This window comes from Etheostoma cragini, chromosome 15, assembly GCF_013103735.1.
Source record: "Etheostoma cragini isolate CJK2018 chromosome 15, CSU_Ecrag_1.0, whole genome shotgun sequence".
Lineage (NCBI taxonomy): Eukaryota > Metazoa > Chordata > Actinopteri > Perciformes > Percidae > Etheostoma > Etheostoma cragini.
In genome coordinates, this window is record NC_048421.1 from 16286827 (window position 1) to 16308242 (window position 21416).

Here is a 21416-nt window from a genome sequence, read left to right on the forward strand (position 1 = left end):
CAGGACCAAGCACCGTACCTGGGGCGACAGAGCTTTCACCATCACAGCCCTCTCTCTCTGGAACTACTTCCACATACACATCTGTGACTGTACTGACCTGGACTAATTCAAATCATTATTTTCGAAACATAGCTCTTTGGATTAGCCTTCACCCTCTAATAATATTACATTTCACATGCTGTTATTTGCTGTTATTTCACATGCTTTTAATGTGCTTAATGTAATGGATTTACTGTAAAGTGTTTTTGAGTACTTTGAAATATGCTTAAATAAATACTGTTAAAAATCACATTATTTTTCTCATAATGCCTGTCAGAATATACCTATTCACTCTGTCCAAATCGCTCTTTTTTAGCACCTGTCTCTTTGAGCCCCCCTTCTGTACAAAGCCAAGTGGACTCTGATTGTTCAGTGTTTCCACAACTTCAGTGTTTGTGTGCTCGGAGTACGGATGTATTATATTAATGGGATACCGGATCCCAAAATGGTGTCTATTCAGTTCAATGGAGTTGCTTGCCTGGTGCAAGACTTTGGGTTTACTTCCGTGACATGCAGCCCAATGAATATGGGCAGTAGTGTTTCTCCCACTGGTTTCTGCTTGGCCAACAGACTTTACAATAGGGTGATGTCAATCACTCAGCGTGAGGAAAGTTTATCAAATGTAAAAAGTCCATAGATTAAAGATTTAGAATAGAAAGAGTTATTCCTGGGGGCCTTGCTTGGAGTTCGGCTTGGGCTATAACTTCGAATTTCAAATCTTCAAATCGTGGTTGCTTGAGATGGTCGATTGGTGATCTGATTGCCAGTCTGACAGGGTAGTTACATGGAACACATGATTGGACATTACATATGCAGATATGGAGAGCGGCAATGAAACTGGCTACACCGGCCTGGCTGTCCTGCCCCCTGCTCGGCTGACGTGCAGCAGAAAGCGGATAGCATAGTTGGCATAGTTGGCATATTCTTCATTACAGCGGCTAATTATGCACTTTACATTGAACCCACCTGTTTTTTTTTATTTTTATAGACAGAAAATCAGAAGTTGAACGAACTTCACAATGTTTTTATCACCTGAATGCTAACTACAAGTCTTTATTAGTGCTAACAAACAATTCAAATATTTAATCACCATTAATCAAATTGATTTCATAGTTAACTCGCAATTAATTGCACATTTTGATCCATCCTGTGGATCAAAATGTGCGGTCAAAACGTGTCCTTTGATTTCTTTTTGTCCCATTACTTTTTCTCAATTTAATGCTCTTATCAACATGCGAAAGTGGATCGGCTTGCTTTGTGCAAATGATTTTTTTCTTTTACTGAAAACAACATTGGCATATGGCCTACTGTAGTGTTCAATTACACACTATGAGATTCTCACTTGGGTGGACAGGTTGGTTCAGTGGTAGAACAGGCGCACATGTACGCAGAGGTTTATGCCTCAACGCAGAGGTCCAAGGTTCAAATCCGACCTGTGATGATTTCCTGCATGTCTTCCCCCTTTCTCAACTAGCTGTCCTTCCAAAAATTAAAGGCCAAAAAAACACAGACCATCAATAAAAGGGTGGCAAAAACTATTTTGACAAATTGGCATCAGCTGTATGCTTGGCCATCAAGTGGCTTTTCAGACTGGACGTGCACCATCCACTCAAAACGGAACACTACTACTCTTTGGCCGGCTCGCAAGCCCAAACAAGTGTGTGCAGCGTGCCTGTTGTTTTGTTTCCGGTCTAGCTAGATCTGGTGGGTGTTTATCTAACATCACTAGTAGCTGCAACAGCATTTGTTGAAAATACAAAGTATGTTAGGCCAAAAAGATTGTTAATCTCACGATAAAAACATTGAAATGGGTTTGCGTAAACACCGTTAACGCGTTTAACTGACAGCACTGGTCTTCATCCAGCACTTTAGATGTGATAAGTTAAAAAGGATATTCTCACCTGCAAGGATGGCTTTGTGCGCCTGGAATTTCTGGCCTGCAACACACAGGGCGCAGTCAGTGAATCGAGAATTTTCCCAGAGATCGCCTAGCTCCTCGGCCAGCCTGCAGTCAGGAACCTTCACCATGTTCATTGTGTTCTGGCCTGAGATGTTAACAGAGTCCTGTACCACACTCACCTAAAAGAACACAGAGGACATGAGGCAAAAGTAACATTGTATGCCTTTATGCATTTCATACATACATACAGAACATACATGCAGTAGGAGTACTTACACACAGTTTTAATTTTAGAGTGAACTGCTCCTTAAACACACTCACTGGTTTACGCAAAGGCAAATGAATAGCATGCAATGTTCATAAAAATAAAGAAATTCAAGTAATCAAACATGATGTGAATGATAAATGTGGGCTCTCCGCCTCTGTAATCAATACATCAGACACTCAATATAGAGGCTATTCAAAGACAACATATTCCTCCTTCTTTATCCAATCAGATTGGCTCCGCTCTCAAATAAGCCAGAAAATCAGCTTTGAAGTAAAATTGTGTGTGTGTGTGTGTGTGTGTGTGTGTGTGTGTGTGTGTGTGTGTGTGTGTGTGTGTGTGTGCGTGTGAGTTTTCTGTATGTCTTCCCTGCTGACTTCACCACCTGTTTCAGACAATGTCAAACAGACTCATTTATCTCTCAACAGGACTCACTGCACACACACACAAACACACAAACTCTCACACATACACACTAATTACAAAGTAATTTCCGACAGCCTGGGTTGAATGACTTGCGGTTTTGTACCTGCTTGCTGTGCTATCTAATCAAATATCAGGTAGTTATCCATAGCCCTGCTAAGAATATATTTAGTTATTTAAAATTTAGAATTAAACAGTCTGATAAATAAAAATATTATGCTAATTCCTGGTGAAAAAAGAATATCTAGAGCAGTCCTCGATGTTTAGGACTTAATAAAGCTTAAGAAAGTGTGCAGAGTTGTACTCAATGTTTCTGAGGTAATTTAACTAATAACAATGTTAGGCGATGGCATGTTAGGGTACTTCTAATGCTTATATATACCTCTGCTTTGTTCACATGGTCTTTTCTCTGATTAAAATTCAAACAATGCAAAACATGATGAACATGTGATAATAACACTTGCTGCTGAGGCTCATGGACACTGTAATGCAAATATTTTGCCCAAACTGACTGGAAAAAAATAACTTCTCTTCATGTTGACAGATTATATTTTTGACTCCCTTAACATAGTCCAATGGCACTGTTAAATCCTGTGTTTCAGTGTTGAGGAAAATTAAGGTGAGAATTTAAAAAAGGTATAACCAATACTTCTACTATGTAGTTGATTTAGTGGGTTTGTAAAGAAACATATGGCTGTAGCCACAAACATTAACACAACTGTTAATTAATAATTGAAAATTAGTCACAATGTAAATCTGTCAAAAGTGTAAAGCCTAAAATATTGCTTAATGATGACAGGTTACTTTGATTTCCCATGTTTACGGTATTGCGATTAAAACAACATGAAACATCTAATTTCTAATAAGGAGCAGCCTTTGTTAATTAAAAATACTTTTTAAATAAACTTTCAAAACATGTATATGTTTTCAATCAATTTAAAGTGTTTTTATAACGTTTGCCGATCCATTCAAATTATGTTATTCAGGGGATTAATCAAAAAATTAAGCCTAAAGATGTTTTTACATTATCCAGTACATTGCTGCAATGGATTTAATTGAACTATGAATCTGTTTAATTGGCTATTACATTCTGCACAATTAGCCCTGTCTGATCAGAGATAACACCAGAGAAACAGAAATAAACATGAGGATAATCTTTGTCTGTTTTCATTGCTGACATTTCCTGAACACATTCAGTATACTGTTTTCAAATAAATTCTGAAAATCCCCACAAAGTGACCTTGCTGTTAAAGCTTCAGGGAGGCTGACATCCAAAACTCCACAAAAAACATCTCTCCTCGTTCATCCATCTGCCCGCCTATTCGTCCAATAGCACATCCAGCCACCTATTCAACTAGCACAAAAAGAATCCTAGTAAAGGAGGAGAAGCACATACAATAGACAAGTGCGTAGCAAGCAGGAAATTGAATGTCAAGGAGCCTTGTTTGCTCCTGATCGAGGTTTGAGAGTAAGCCTGAAGGGGGCAGAAAGACAGAGAGAAAGAGAGAAAAGAATGTGAGAAAAAGAAGGAGAGAGAGAGGGAGAGATATAGGGATAATACAAAGGCAGCAATAATACAGATGCAGAGATACCAAGAAGAGAATAGAGAGGCCGTCATACATAAAAGGCGATGGGGGGTGGGGGGTGTGTGGGGGGGTGGGGGGGTTGAGCGAGCTGTTGGTGGGATCTACAGTTGGAGATAGTCTCTCGAAAGCAGCATCTCATTTCTGGCAAAGAAATGACAGGGACATAGTGAGAAGAGAATGTGACTTTACTAAAGAGAAGAGCTTTCACTATGTGTGTGTGTGTGTGTGTGTGTGTGTGTGTGTGTGTGTGTGTGTGTGTGTGTGTGTGTCTATTAATCACACTCTAGGGGGATGCGGGTCTGACTGACTGATGTCCATCCAGCTGCACGCACACAGACTTCTCACACACATATACATTCACATTCATAAAACACTGATTAGCAGTAGAGAAAGCCTGGTAGAAAGGGAGCTGTGTTAGGTTGGAGAGGAGAGGAAGAAATCAACTTAATAAAAACAAGAGAGACAGACAGACGGACAAAGAGACAGAGGGCAGAGGACAGAAGTTCAGTCATCTCAAGTTGGAATGAAAAATGGCATTAGGAGGAGGAGGAAGAGGAGGAAGAGGAGGAAGAGGAGGACGGCGGTGAGTCCAGTGCTGTGCCCGGAGTACAAACTGAAAAAAATAAACAAGTGCTGAAAAGCGAATTGGAAGGGAAGCCAGCGAGCCTGGTCAATGCCTTTCGGTATAAATAGCCCAATTAGCATGGCGGAGCAGTCGCTGGGCTCTCAGATGCAGCGTGGCAGAGCCGGTCTAATTACTGGCTAACTTGACCAATTATTCCACTGTTTAACCAGGCAGAAACTAAATCACAGCACCTGGTTATTTAGACACACTGGCTGCCCCGACAGTCTTCACGCCATTAGCTGTCATCTTCAGTAATTGTCAACCTCCTTTCACTCCCTCAAACACTCCTTTTTTATACTGGAAGAGTGGACAGAGATGTAAACCATTTTAGCTGCATTTGTAATTGCAGTATAGACTAATCTATAAAGTTAGTTCAATCTAGGAATTTAAACTATTGGCTCTTACAAAAATGTGTATTTTGTATTAGGGCAAATTCTGACCCGATGGTTTTGGGCGTTACCAAAGTAATTAGAAATCATCCAGGGGGGGCTATAAATATCGTTGACAAATGGTATCCAGCCAGCAGTGGTAAAATATCTTAGTCCCAGCAAAGTGTTGAACTGACCAACCAACTGTCTTTTATTTATAACCCAGTGATGTTAATTATGATGATGACAGAAATACATTCTGTTTACAACCATAGGTAAAAAAAAACAACAACAGTAATGAAGAATCATTGCCGCTATATCACCACAATCATCATTTGTTTTGGTAATTAAGTTCCCAGGATAAGTACTTACTGAAACGCTCCGCTCCCGGTTAGTTCCTCAGACATCAAGATGGATCTGTCGTAAGCTCCCTCTCAACCCCCCAGGCAAAGCCGAGTTAATATTGAGTTTTGGTACCCAGATGATTTATTCATAAAGCATCAATCTTTTCTGCCTGTTTATGTGTTTGTTTATGGATTTACAGTGTTTTGCCATGCGTGAAATAGTTTGAAAAAAGAAAAGAAAAAACTAATCAGATAATATTCACTAAGTTATGGAACACTTGTTCTTTTACCTCCCAAGTTTTATTTTTCTCTGTTCAGTCCTCTGCATTCTCACACATAGGCAGAGACACGTAGATACCCCGCACGCACACACACACATCTAAGTGATTTTTCTGTTAAATTAGCAATATCCATTTGAATGAATCTAATTTAAATTTAGCATATTGCATAGTTTTAATGACCTGGTTTGGGGCAGGCCTTCCTGTAGTATGAGGCGTATTGCTGCTGAGTTCATAGGTAACTACATGGCACTCAGTACAAGTGGATATCTCTACTAACTCAATGCAAAATAGACTACAGTATGCAGTCAAGATATGTCCGTTTCTTCTAAACCCCCATTCATTGACTTTCAACACATGGTGGTCAAATTTAAGCAATTTAAAAGCATTGTAGGCTTGAAATGTTATCAACATACTAGCTGTGGAATATATGTTAGTAATGACCAACATGATAATAAACCACCGGTTTGATTGGGGAAATAATGCAGAGCTGCTGCTGCTGACAGGCAATGCACAGTGCCTAATGATTTTACCAGAATCTACATAGAAGGTGTATGGGTTTTGGGGACAGATGACCGATTTTTCCACAGACTTGTTTGTAAATGAATAAAAAACAAATCTACAGAATAAACAAACACAAACTGACAGAACGAGGTGGCAAAACTACCCAACTCTGCTGGCAGAGGCAGGGTCAGACATTACGTTTTGGAAATAGCAGTCAGGTTGGCAGCTAATACCAGACTGCCAGAATGGCAGGCGCATTTCAATAGTTTATAATTGGAGTGATAATGGTCCTGTGTAATTACACTCCATATTTCAATCATGAAAACTGATACCAAGATTAGCTCAACGTATTTAATTGCATTATGTGCCTGTTGCAGCCCACTGTCACTATTTGTTTTATTTTTACATTCATCCTTTGCAATTTATTACTACCTGTCTTTAATTCAATTTGGTTCAATATTTATTTCCAGCAGAGTAAATCAATGCCACAACAGCACTCTAATTTGCCTGGTTAAAGCTTCTATACTCTACACTGAGTTTTGGATACACATGAAACATGTTTTCAGTCTTTTGCAGCTTTAACAGTCATTCAGCTGCTCGGGGGGAACAAAACAAATGTGTTAAATGTGTCAATAAAGAAAGGGAACTTGAAACTTAACTTGAATCAAATGTTCAAGGGAGATACTGCACATTACATATTGTATCTCAAATTGGTGGATATGTATTGGCTAACAAATTAAACAAAGGATAAAGCAACCAGTAACTCCAGTATTTTCGTGAAGCATAACCTATGTAAATATACACTCAACATACACGCAAACACTACAATGGCTTGACAGATCTGTGATTCTTTAAACTTTGAACCCTTCGAGCCCAAAGCTCATCATCATGAGCTTTTTATAATGCACGACTGGCCTTCAACTCACCAGCCAGCCAGAGTAAACAGGCTCCATGTCACAGACTCACTCTGCAGCTCTCTTTCTCCCTCTCCCTTCTCTTTTCATCCTCTCCACCTGCTTTTACATGTTATTGCTCACCAAAATCAAAAACACTCAGAGCAATGACAGGATATTTGAGTTAGGATTCAGAGTTAGCCGCCCTCTGGCAGCTGCAAAAGGTGACTGGCATGATTAAAACTGAGAATAACAGCAGAATCTGATTTGTTCCTGACACCATTAAACAAACATAGCCCCGAATCCCAACGCTAAAGTCAAAAATAAACACTGCACTCACTCTCCTCAGAAGACAATAGCTAGAATGTTTATTTTTTAATTACAGGCTATTCATTGCATCCAAGCTGGTTATAACTGTGTTTCAAGGACTGTACTCAACCTATAACAACCTTGTACAGTCTTTGTCTACAGCCACTGTTAGGTGGGTCTTTTCTTTGGAGAACAATATGTGACGTGATTTGTACTCCTGGGTTTGTTTATGAAGTAAAGAAGAAAAAGACTATAACTTTTTAGTAAGATAAACTGGGCAGATAGCCTAAACAGCGACAGACACCACACTGGAGGAGAAAGAAGAAGAAAAAAAAAAAGAGTGCCACATCACAGAAAATAAAAAAAAACACATATCACTCATAACAAATCAAAGAATAAAGACTGCCAATGTAAGAGGAAGGAGCAGCCACAGTGAATGGTTGGAAGAAGAGCTGTACCGTGACAGCAAGGTACCCAACCTTTTTTGGGCCACACTGTGAACAGATACAAGAGTTGCTTTTCTTCTGGAAGTAAAGCAGACCTATAGTCTTAAACTTGCTGTAATCACCAGTAACCACAGGTCTCACAGAATCAACTACTATCTTAAACACCCTACATCCTACATAACCCAATCACAGCATGTACCCGTTTGTGTATTAGAGAGGCTATTTCAGTTGGCTGCCTGCAGGGACCCAGCTGTGTCCATTTCAATAGCTCAGTCCACAGACAGGCGCGCCGGACTGCCATAGACACAGAGGTATTTAGGTAAATCTGCACAAACAGAGGCATCTGTCATGCATGGTTCGGAGTCAAGCTGCTGAACGAACGCCGCGGCGTACGCCCCGATTCATAGCCGAGTGTGTTGTGCCTGGTCAACCTTGTTCACACACAGACACACACACACACACACACACACACACACACACACACACACACACACACACACACACACACACACACACACACACACACACACACACACACAATATCACCACTGGCAGTGGGCATAAGCATGCCGTCTGTTAGCACCAGCCATTTGGGTCTCTTTTTAAGTAGTTTTGTTTTCTCTGCTGGAAGATCACAGACACTAAAGTAATAGCTTTGAGACTCCGAAGCCCCAATCTAAAGGGCTTCAAGGAAATGTTTGGACAAAGAAGAACAAATAAATAAGCGGTCTAAAAAATTCCTGTTTGTTCAATTTCTGTTGTTTTTACTCTGGAAGAACCAGAGGCCTTTTGATGGGATATAAAAGACCTGTTAATGTGGTGCAAAAAGTGTAGAAAAGGCAGTATCAACTAAAGGATCCATTGTGGCTCACAAATGAGTGCCAACAAGCTATCCCGGTAACAATTACATTGCAAGAAAAGGATCAAGGGTGTAGTCTGTTTGCTTGTTTTCTTCCTGTGTCTTGGCATCTCAGTCAGCATTTGTATTTCCATCTCCCTGATTAGGTCCCCAGTCCCCTTTTTAAATGATCCAAATCATCGTACCCTTTTCACTTTTGCTCCCTTTTGTTGTTTAGACAAAAACAGAACTTTCAAAATTTCTCAGGAATGAAAGAATGAAAGATTGTTTTTTGTCTTCCCCTTTTTACACAAACCCAAATCTCCATGTGCCTCCATTAATTCTCCCTCATCCCAGTGTGTGTGTGTGTGTGTGTGTGTGTGTGTGTGTGTGTGTGTGTGTGTGTGTGTGTGTGTGTGTGTGTGTGTGTGTGTGTGTGTGTGTGTGTGAGTGTGTGTTGCTCAGTGTACAGGGAGGGAGCAGCTGGAGCATCTGCAGTCTTCTCTGACAGCAGCACGGCATATGGCAGAGTCCTGTGAAGGATGGGTGCTGTCACCCGGCAAAGTGCTTACCCACCGACAGGAGAAGCAAGCCGCACTAACACCATGAGGACGAGGAGGAAACAGCTGAACATCAGCACCCCACTCATTTATTCTCTCACCGTCTACTCGCCCCAGGAGGGAGGCACTGGAGAAGCCTTAAAGAAAAGACCTTCGACCAGCTAGTGGTGGCCAAGATGGAGGTTGAAAATACAATTAAGTAAATTGCATCAAAAATCGACTATTTGCAGAAGATTAACCAATCACGAAGAAAACTTTGTCTTCCAGTTTACACATACTGGCGCTGATCCTCACATATGCATGCACCACCCTTCTGTGTGTCACAGAGGGGCGCAAAATGACCACTGTGAACAAATAGGGAGGTACTTTTCCTCCCAAAAATAAATTTCGAGCTGTATTGTTAAATTAATGAAATCAAAAATACATTTTGAAGCTCTATATTTCATTTTTTTTAATACTTTTACATCAAAATACATCTTTTTTTGCCTCATGCTGTAAATCGTTATGATATTTTTGATGACTCATCTTCAAGTTCTGGGGTGTACACAAACGTGTCCAATCAAATTTGGATACATGAAAAGCGCACACAACCCTACTTTACCATCAGCGTTTGGGTCATAGTAGCTACTAGCTAAAATCATAGTAGTAGGTGTGTTTTGGGATTTCAGTTGCAAACAACTGTGTTTACTACATTTCCAAAGAATGTAGTTTAGGTCTGTTTTACTCATTCCTTGTGATCTCACAACAGCTGCGTATTGTGCTTAGCTACGCCCACTTTTCAGTGATGTCATCACATGTGAAGGATCTGATTTAAATCTGTATCGTCACCCAAATCCCTCCCACATATTCTGTTTCAGTCAGAAATATGTAGCAGATTATTTACTATGAAAATGACGTTTTTCAATGATTTTTCCAGCCGCAATATGTGTGTATTTACCTTGTGATTTACTAAGACAGCAGCTCATTACACAGTCGGGTCCTGGACTGAACTTGAACTGTACTAAGGAGAGCTCATGAGCGCAGTTCCAAGGTGGGATTTCTAAGAGATAACTGCGCTCAGAAAAGAAATGATAACACATCAATAACAATATTTACACTGGTCAACTACACCAGAGAAAAACTGTTGCTATTTTTATTTCTCGTAAAATGATATTACGAACTTATGCGTATGTATAAGATGTACATATAAGATAAGCTTGGGCACACGTATATAGAGAGAGACAGACGGAGCAGGTGAAGGTGGAGATAGTGTTGATACGGACGTTAATACTGAGGTAAAGGCAGCTAAATGCTCACTTAAATGTCTTCACAAAACAAAGAAATATTTCAGCCTCTAGTTACAGTTTAGTGATGGTGGAGATCCGTGTTGGAAGAATTAGTCAGATCCTTTACTTTAAGTTAGTGTACTAATACCACACAGTCAAAATACTATGTTACAAGTAAAAGTCCTGCATTGAAAATGTTACTTAAAGAAAGGTATTGTAAGTATCATCAGGACAAATGTACTTAAAGTTCTAAAAATAAAAGTACTCAATACAGAAACATTTTAGGATCCTGAAACTATCAAAACAGTTCTGTTAACCAGCTAAGTGTTAAATGGGCTAATCATTTCAGCTGAATTTGTAGGCCTGTATATTGCTGGATGATTTTATTTACAATAAAACATTGTATTTTATAAACTACTGTACATGTGTTTTGTGTGCAAAAATCTTACTTTGTAAAGCAACTAGTAACTAAATGTGTCAGATGAGTGTATTGGAGTAAATAAGTGGAGTAGAAGTAGAAAGTGGCATGAAAGAAAAGACTAGTAAAGTATAAGTATTTCAAATTTGTAGTTGTAAGTACAGTATTTGAGTAAATGTAGCCTACGTAGTTACATTCCACCACTGGTGGAGACAACATTTAACAACATCTCTCCACTATTTGTTTGCATCGCAATAATAAGATTTTGTATCCATTGATGAAAGTCTAATTGGTTTCTTGTAGTTTCTAACAATCAATTTTACAAGCTTTTCTTTAAAGCATGTTTCTTTTCCCACTACAATCCTTCCTTGTGGGTCTTATAAATCCCATCCCATGGTGTGTTCACGCCTCCCTTTCAAGGCAGAACCATTTCAGTAATAAATAGTGTGACCTCAGCAAATCCCACAGAATACATAATCATCTTCTGTTAACATGTACCTCCTATAATTTGTGTGATCCTCCCTTAAATGCATATGCAATGAGTTGAGAAGCCTACCTTGCAGACACAGATGACATGCAAACTGTGACCAGCCTGGTGTGTCTGACTGAGAAATACAGCATGTGTTGAGGGCAGAATGCGTTATATCTAAAAGCTTTTGTAATTCTGGCCCTCTGTCTTTCCCTTTTTCACACTTCAAAATAGCTGATCAGAGAAATCATCTACCCTCTTTCACTTAATTTATGTGTAAATCAGACAAATACACAGATACATAGTTATCAAGTTTGCAACTTGAATAAAAAGGCACTAAAATCAATCCAATTAAATATATATAAGTCTAAAATCAGTCCGTACTGGCAACACATATAGAAAAACAGGTGGGCAATCCATGTCCACAAAAAACATCATTAGCTAAAGCAGTATGTAAAAGTATGTTGTGTCTGGATGGTGGACAGTCAACTGGAGGACAAAGACTGTCTCCTCTATGAAATAAACCAAATGTGTCCGGCAGCATGTAACTCTCCACTCTTACTTCTGGCTGACTAAAGGTGGACTGGTGTTCTTTCACTTTCCAGCAGCCAATTTAACATGACTGACAGTTTCACCATAAACTTCTCCCTTCCAAAACAACCCCTTCTTTTCCCTTAAGTCAGTCAAAACAGACTTCCACAGTATTAATCCTTACAGTGTCAGTCAACACGACTCTGCCTGCAGGCAAATCACGACAGCTCAAAGTTGTCTAAATTTTTCAGGAGCCATTGGAAACCACAAGTGTGTGTAAGAATCTCAGAGCATTGGCATTATCAATAGCATGAACAGCTACATAGTGATGGCCTGACCTTAGAGCAAGAGGTGACCTGCCACGCTGACAGGGATAGCGAGAGGGGAGAGGTAAAGAGAAAGAGGATTTAACCCCTTTTACGTACGTATCTTCTACGTATAATTAGAGGAGTAGGAATAAACATCTTGTCTCATCCACATGAAAACATTCTCCCTGAAACTAAATCCAAACCATCTTGTGTCATCTTTTATTTTTCCTCTGTGTCTGTTCTTCACCCCCGTTGGCTTGGTGCCTACTTTCCCTAAGAAGTCCTCTCCTTCAATCTCTTCTCCCTGTGACTCCTTCCCCTCCTCCTTTATCTCTCGCTGTCCCTCGTGCTCTCGTTTGACAGCCAACGCAGCACCTTTAATGGGAGCTATCTCCTCATTAAATACCTGCAGGTGTCTGCAGCGTTTTGGCAGGGAAGGAGAGAGACAGAGAGATGGAGACCGAAAGTGAGCGAACAGCGGCTGGTGTTGTTCAGGCCCTCTCCAACATTACATACAGTCAGATTCCCTGTGCTAAATTTGAATTTCTAATGTCTCTAGAGATAAATGAACCGAGCACAGGGACCAAGGGTCAGGAGGAGAGGTTGTACCAATATTCACCTCCAACAGTGATCTGGCTTCTCCTTAAAGCCTTTTCGCCTCTTTGACACTCTACTACAGTGAATAAAAGAGGAAGAAAGACGGGAGATTAAGAAGGGCAAGGAGGGAGGAAGGGAAAGTAGGTAGGCTGAGCAGAGTGGGGAGACGAGGGACACAAAGGATAGGTGAAGGTAGACTGAGTGGGGGGCGGGGGGGTGGGTGGGTGATGCTCAAAGTGGGAGGCAGCCAGAGATGAAAGAAAAGAGGAAAAGAGGAGGATGAGATTGGGTTTAAATGAGAGATAAGACGGAGCAGAAAAAGAGAAAGTGAAGGGGATGAGGGAGAGAGCTGGGCGATGGGGCGATGGGGCTCTCTCAGATGCAGGACGAGACCATCTGGACGAATAGCAGAGCCAGTTCTCTGACGTTAAACACTGAGCTTTACTTTCACATGGAAAAGGCCAGGAAGAGACTCAAACATCCATTCTGCATGTTCTTACCACTATCGACCTAAAACCCAAATCCACCAAACATCCTGCCCACGTGGTAGAGAAAAACGCTAGACCTCCTTATTGGCAATCTCATTGTTTACTGCATACTTCTTCCCACTTACAGACTGCCATTTTATCTACAACACACACACAAAGACACACACACACACACACACACACTTAGAATTGATTTTAAAATATTGCTGTTTGTCTATATTTTAATCCTCTGTCTTGCTTTAAGAACATGAACTCTGCCGACCTCTCAGATCATCTGGGACTGTTTTGCTGAATGTTTTCTGAGTTTTAAAAATGGGGAAGCTTAAGTGATTATGCAACACACAGTTGTAGAAAACTTCCAAAGCACTTCAGACTACCTTTAAATCAGAAAAAAGAAGAAAAAACTAAATACAGAAAATGTTCTTTGCCTTTCCTTATTGTCTTTATAATCTGCTTTCTCATTCTAATTTAATATGTTTCACCAGCCGAGCCGGCTAATTACCACAAAGTACAACAGAGATCTACGGGGGAGTAAGTGGTCACAGAGGACTTGAACCAGCAACCTCACCTCCTCCCCTCCAGGAGACTGGATGCATTTGGTAAGAGAGGACTCTTCAAGGTAACTAATCCCTCTCTGTTCCAGCTCATTCTCTCCAGCAAGCAGTTTCATCCTTAGAATTACGTCCCAACGAGACACGCCTTCACAAAAACACACAATATGTGCATAAGATACCACACAAACACACAACTCTTCCCTTCATCCCACATGGCTCTGGAGAAGCAGCACTGCCCCTCCTACCCCTCTGTCAATAAGCCCAGTTTGGAAACACTTTAAACAGACTTGCACATTGCTCCGCTACAGAAAGGGAAAACTTCAAGACATGCTCTCTTCCATACCCTCAGGGTTAATTAGAATTGTTTTAAACAGCCACTGCCATGCTTTTTAAACATTTATGGGCGCATGCATTACAACTAAGGCATTAACATATCCAGAAAGTTTAACCTCTTCTCTGCTCCCTGGCTCCGTTTTGAGGAGGAGAGGGGAACGAGAGAGAGGACAGTTGACCTCTGCTGCCCCCTGTGTTGCAGCTGAAACACAACAAGGGAATGTTGAATGAGCACAGCCAGCTTTGGATCAGAGGAACCGGAGCCAAGCCCCCACGCCGGCTGAATGACAATCAGCTTGTATGTTAGTGATGGAAGAGAGATCTAAACCCAGAGGCTATGTAGTACCAATAAAAACATACATTATTCACTAACAGGGACATACAATGAGCTGTAGTGTTAAATAAAAAGATGAGAAAGGAATTACAGTTGTGATCGCTCTGAAGCACCAATACAAACAGTAAATTACGATATTTCAACAGTATTTTTTATTTTTTTTAGATTTGATTAAAATATATATTCTTGGGAAATAAAAGTAGTTTTACTAATGTACACAGAAAACAGCATCACTATGATCCAACATCTTTATTTTGGTTTGAAAATTCCAGTCAGTGTTTGTCTACAATGTAGAAATTTGAATAATAATTCTGATCTAGCAATGTAATCAAGATTATCATTTTTGAATGTGCAGCATGTGCTATGAATTTCTTTGGGGAAGATCAAGAGCTTAAAAAGGAAGACAGTGTGAACCTTGTGTATCAAATATCCTGAGTTGAGATAAAAGGTCTCAACCCTTACCTCACAGAAAAGCGTTAATTTGTCATCAGGCAGCAGACCGTTGGCCTCGTCCAGCAGGAAGTCCCTCCTTATGAACTTTTTGAAACCCCAGTCCTTCCCCTGGACAAAACGGTATGCTCTCTGGCTCTCTGGAAGAAATAAAACATACAAAGAGAAACAAGATTATTTGGAGGCTTTCACAACGGGATTAACTCCGCGTGTGTCAGTGTGTGTGCGCAAAAGAGAAAGTTTGCTATGATTCATAGCCATGAGCGGCAAAGAAACAATGGCGAAAGAGGCTGGGTGCAGGAAGTATTGCCTGCAGGGAGCATTTAACACTTCAGAAGAAAACAGAATCTCTCTTTCTCTCTCCCTCGTTCTCTCTCTGTATCATCTCGCTGCCACATAAAGACTAGTGGTAAACATGAGACAGAACTGCTGTGCCTCTTTGGCCAAGAAGTGAGAAATTGCAGGGATCAAAGCAGTCCAATTATCATGTGTTTATGGAGTGCCAATTATCTCTGACAGTGGAAGGAAGGATTCTGCAACACTCAGTTGCACTACAAAGACAAAGGAAAGGTGCGGGAGTTCTTGTGTGCACACTATTCCCAGTGTGTGGGCGGTCACAACTATCTACCATCACCAAACAGTCACAAATGATTAAATACAAGGTCAAAAGACAATAACTATGGACCAAGACTGCTGCAGAGATCACAGCAAATTAAAGCTAATTGCTGATAGAAAGAAAGCAAGGCTCCAACACAATCGTTCTGCAAGTAACTGGAACTCGGTTGGCGGGATGTAACACCATTCTTTGGAGAAATTACATCATTCGCCGTTTTGTTAATGACGCCGATGCTTCATGGGATCTGCTCTGGGATTTGTGAATGGGTTCGGCCGAGACAAGCTTCAGGCCCTTTCTGTGTATGAAGACATCTTTTTGTCCATTCCTATCAGGGTAGACACGCCTCACCACACAATGACGGTAATAACTTAAGACTGTGTATGCCCTCATCCTATAAAGGCTTGAAAAGCATCAAATGATAAGGGAAAACCACTAAAGAACCAATTAAAGTATTTTCATTTCTTTAGTAGATGCCATCAAGACGCCCCACACATTATGTCAACATGCATTTGGATGATTGGATTGTGTCGAGAAAGAGCAGAAATAGCATCCAGGAGCAAATTCACTAAAAAGCACACACACACACACACACACACACACACACACACACACACACACACACACACACACACACACGATCCAATCAGTAAAATTACCAGAAGAGGTTGTCAAATTCTCATTTGGCCATACTGACCGAGTGTAATAGTGATGTGTCCCCCTAGATAGAGAATATTGACTCCATGTATGTAAATGAACATGTGTGCATGAATCAAATCAAAAAAACATAACCCAACAGGGAGCTCCTACGTAAGTATTAGGAAGGTAGTGTGCCTAACAAGCTAAGATTTGCAAGACAGACAAGATTTCAACATTTACTGTACATGAGGATAATTTTAATGTAATTGTTATCAGATCCCCAAAGGCATGAAATATACAACAATTTGAGATTTTAAAATAAAAAAGAGAACAATGTGAAACTAAAAGAAAAATGTCAAAATGAAATCAACCATAGAGAACCTGTGCCTGCTTGAGTGGTATGAATGCTCACCAAAAGACACTACACTTTCCAAGGCCTCTGGTTTGGCATTTATGACATTTAAGCCTTCTGGGGGACATAAGTAATCAGCCTGTATCCATCCACAATCAAGTTTCAACTCATGGTTTAACGCCAGATGATGAAAAATGATAAGAACAAACCTTGAGTCTTCTTTCGACCCGGTCAAAAGTAGATTAAAACAGGCTACAGTAAAAGCTGCACGGTCACCACATACCAAAGGTCATCACCTCTTGCATTCATACATCTGCAGTGTGTGCAGAGTCAGACTACATGTGTTTAGCCCCAGCAGTTTGAACGGATTTCTCTTTAGGCTGCTCTTGCGTAGAGACCTTAACAGATCACAGTGGGAAGCACTAAGATGAAGTGTCACTGCTGCTGTAAGATCCTGTGTCAAATCCCTCTGTTTGGATCTGAGGGAGCAGGTAGCCTAAGAGGGGATTGGTGGAGGAGTACAGTGAATATGCAGTTATTCCCACCATCGCTCATGCAGGCGGTCCTTCACTGTAATCCCCTGCTCCCAGTGACTGTGTACGCAAAGACGCTGACGGAAATCACTATGCAAACACACACACACACACATGCATAAGCTTGTATTCAAGCACAAAAAATTACAAATCCTTGCATTCTGCTTTTTCACAGCACTCTACTTTATTCATCGTTCTGCCACTGAGTCTAACAGAGGGATTGTGTCAGTGTTTCAAAGAAAGAAAGAGTTCTATAGACCAAAGATTTCTCAACCAAAGCTGAGCAGGTTTGAAAAAGGAGTCAAACTTCTGTGGCCTCGGCACACTGTACTGTTTGTGGCCGGGTAAACACAGTCATAGACAGTAGTACCTGGATCAGTCCCAAGGGTCTGAAGAAAGTCTTTCTCTGCTAACTTTCAGCCACTCTTTGACATCCTTTAAACAGGTTTGATAAGCCCTAGCAAGTGAGACCCAGATGAAGTCCCAAGGCACAGACTCTCCCTGTGAAGTTGTGTTATTTGGGTATGAAACAAGACGAGCAGTGATGAGTGCGGACTTCCCCAGTGGCAGCGTCTAAAACTAAACTCGGGTGTGAGGAGAGAGTTTGGCAGAAGAGTGAGACGGTGAGAAAGCAAGCCAAGAGGAAGAGGTGAGGAGAGGTGAGTGTGTATGTGTGAATGTGCACATGCATACAGGCTCTGATGATGAGGGTGTGTGTGTGTGTGTGTGTGTGTGTGTGTGTGTGTGTGTGTGTGTGTGTGCTGAGCTCAGCTAACGCCGCACTGCCATTTCTAGTGGGGCATTAAAAAAACTGCACTGGCAGAGAATCAACTACAGGTCGGATCGCTGGAGCTCACTCTTTCAGTGAGCTGGCCAAGGCGGCAAGGGTACACACACTCCAGAATTGCCAGAATACCAAAAAGAGCTGGACAGTGGTGGAGTGGGTCGGCCCAACTGAGATTTCCAATGGGAAAAATGTGAGTGATTAAAAAGGCTGGTATGACAGAAATATTACCATGCGTCGATACAGTAAAATATTGTGTAAATGTCAGAGCACGCTTGTGTGACATAATTGTATGAAATCATTATCATAGAATTCGTGTGAAAAATCACAGCTACAATATAGACATGCATAGGTAGCCCTCAGAAAATGAGTTTTCACCACGTCAAGATGCACTTTGATAGTTCCCCGGGCATTAAAGAGTGAAGTTTCTCACCATTCCAAAAAAAGACTGAAGGTGATGAAGAAGGTGAGAAACAACAAAGTTTGAGCTGCAGACAGAGAGAAGACGAGGAAAGTGGGAGCGATGCCACGTTGTTTAAGTGAGCGGGGCATCCATATTCAGGCGGAGGGCTCAGGGGCACGGTTGGCACACAGAACGAGAAGGTCGCCAGAAGACGAGCTGGCATGGAAAAAAATAACAGCCGCCACAGCAGCCAGAGTCTACATCTCTCTTCTTGTCTGTCACTCTTCTGGCCTTTTCTTTCACACATTCAACTAAAGCAAAACTCCCTACTCTAACAGCTACGTACAATCGCTAACAGACCATGCTCGCATCCATTTCCCAATCTCTCAAAACATATTGATGTGAAAGGGCAATTGTCTATTCAAGTGTGTATTTATCTAACTCTAGTAACAGAGTTTAAAAATATAATATAAAACTTTATTTCCACAACACACTGACTCACATTGCATAAAGCAGACAGACACTTATGAACATTACACACAGTCTTTCTGAGAAGAAAATCGTATTTCTATTGAAGATTGAGCTCTGTAAACTAGTGTCAGCACAAACATGTCTATTGACATCCTTTCTACCAAAGTCGATACCATCTGATTATGTAAAGATATCTTCTGCTCTATTAGCCGTGCTCCACTCACCCACTTAGCCTTTGGCTACAAAACAAAAAAACCATTGTCTGTAGGGAGGACTTAACAAGGAGACTATTTGAATACAAAACAGCTTGCGGCAGAGGATGAGAACTTTCCATCTCTCCTCTCCGAGCTGTCAGAACAGGATTCTGCAGGGGGGCAGATGTTTTCTCTGGCAAGAGATGGCGGGGGGGACATTAAGCCAGGGAGAGAATTTTTTTTATCAAGAGTAAGGGAGTACAGTGTGAAGAAGGGGCTGGCGGGCTACCACTGGTGCCTGAATCAATCTCCATTAGCAAGTGGGGACCATCAGAGGATCCAGACACACACTAGTGGTGGGCTCGAGGGCTGCTGATGCAGATATGGTGTTTCATCAAATATTGTCAAGCTTTTCAGTCAAAATCTGCAATCATCGTAGAGGCTTCAAATCTTTGGACTGTTTTCATACCTCCTCTTTTAGGTACTGAAGGGATGGTTTAATTCTCAAGGTGCACACGCCGGTCAACACCATTTTAAATTGATACACGCTCAGAGTCTGGGTAATATTAAACAAGGAGTGTATGGCCAATGCTTTTGCATTAGTGACAGAGACTGGCTTGTGAGGGAGACTCTGCCTCAAAAGACAACACATCAAACTGACATGTCAAGAACAAGCTTCTGCTCCTCAGTTGTTCAGCTTAGCACTAAGAGTTTCCATCGTCGGATTTTGACATTTTGCTTTCGATAGCGATGCCTTTTTTAACGCAGCATACTCACTACAGTTTATCTCCTTTCTTTATTGATAAATAGAGGTGTCACGATTCTTCAGAGCCACAATTCGATTCGATTTAAGGTCACGTTTCGATTTGATGGTTTCGATTTTGACGCCAATAGTTAATTGAGATGCACATAAACGCACCATGAAGTCCTGTTGGAGCCCACATGCTTTACCTGCGTTGTTTTGTTTCCATAACTGACTCACTGGGAAGAAAGAAATGTTGCCGCACCAGCAACCTCAGGGAAGCAGCAGGATTTTCCATTTTTGTTGTTTCTCCGTTATCTCCATCTCGGCAGTGGCCATGATGTCTGGAAAAGTGCAGCTGCTGGCTACCTGTAAGCTAACGTAACCTTGTGACTTTAGATGCATACTACCAGCTGGTAAGCTACATTGTGTCAGTTTTTTTATTTCTTCTGAAATGTGCAAGTAGGCGGGGGGTGTAGAGAGAATACTAGGGGAAAAGGAGATCCTGCTCTTAATTCCAGTAGTCAAAATCGAAATCCTGATACCCCTACCGCTCATCCACTTATTCCTCTACTTATCTATTCCTGTTCGAGGTACTTATAAAGAACGTGACCTGATATGTATTGTAGAGTATCAGAAATTGTAGTAGTGACCTACCAAATAAACAGTCCACAGCCACCCAGCTTTCTTAATTTAGGCACTTTGATTTTACTTGGCCTTTTTTTGCTAGAGGCCTGGATTAAATTTGATTCTAAATGATCCAGAACTGATAGAGCAATCTTTATTGCCATATTCTTAGACGGAATGTTCACTAAACTGTCACAAATATGCTGGCAGTTGGGTAATTTTCCTTTGTGACAGGGGGAGTGAAGTGGAGGGCCCAGGTCTCCCCAAGGGGATTGAGGGAAGATTGGAGGCGGGCATATGGCAAGAATGGGATGGGGTGTGCACCATAGAGCCCACCATTTACAGGCAAAAGCCCCTTGAGAAACAAAAAAAGAAAGGAGAAGAGAAAAATGAGATCCTCTTAATTTCACTCGATATTTGCCACATTCAGGCTTTTCTGGGGTCATTTAACAGAGTAGTGCTCACGAAATGGCCATGCAGTGATGTTACATACCTCAAAGGTCTGTTTATTACCCAGACCTTAGGCAGATCCTCTCCACAACACCACATAAACACCAGCATACAGTATAATAGCCAGGAGAGGAAGCTTTAAAGACAATAACTCCAGTAAAGTTCAGTTTTTGTGAACCTGTTGCTGAGAGTTGATGTGGTACTCCAACATTACAGGGCAGAAGTGGAATAAAAAAAAAAAAAGGATAAAAGAGAATGGAAAGTGATATTGTGAATGTGAAAGACAGGAGAGAGAGGTCTAAGTGAGCAAATGAGGGACTGGAAGTACACACAAGGAGGTGGGGGTGTCAAGTTCACATGGGGGAATGTTCCTCAGCAGGAAAAATGATTTCCCTTTCTACACAACCTGCACCGCAGGGGGTTGTACACAGATTCACTCCATACGCCTCCAATTCAAAACACACTTCCGCCTCCCACCTCTTC

The 21416-nt window shown here is 41.2% G+C and overlaps 1 protein-coding gene across 2 annotated transcripts in view; it reads right to left on the reverse strand.

The window, feature by feature from the left end:
- spop (speckle type BTB/POZ protein) overlaps positions 1 to 21416 on the reverse strand; it is an 83083-nt gene that overhangs the window by 14720 nt on the left and 46947 nt on the right. For both annotated transcript variants that reach the window (XM_034894037.1, XM_034894036.1), the window contains 2 exons: positions 15138 to 15265; positions 1941 to 2118 (listed from right to left, as the gene is read on the reverse strand). In XM_034894037.1, coding sequence (XP_034749928.1) covers positions 1941 to 2118; positions 15138 to 15265 — 306 coding nt within the window. The remainder of the gene's footprint in view (positions 1 to 1940; positions 2119 to 15137; positions 15266 to 21416) is intronic.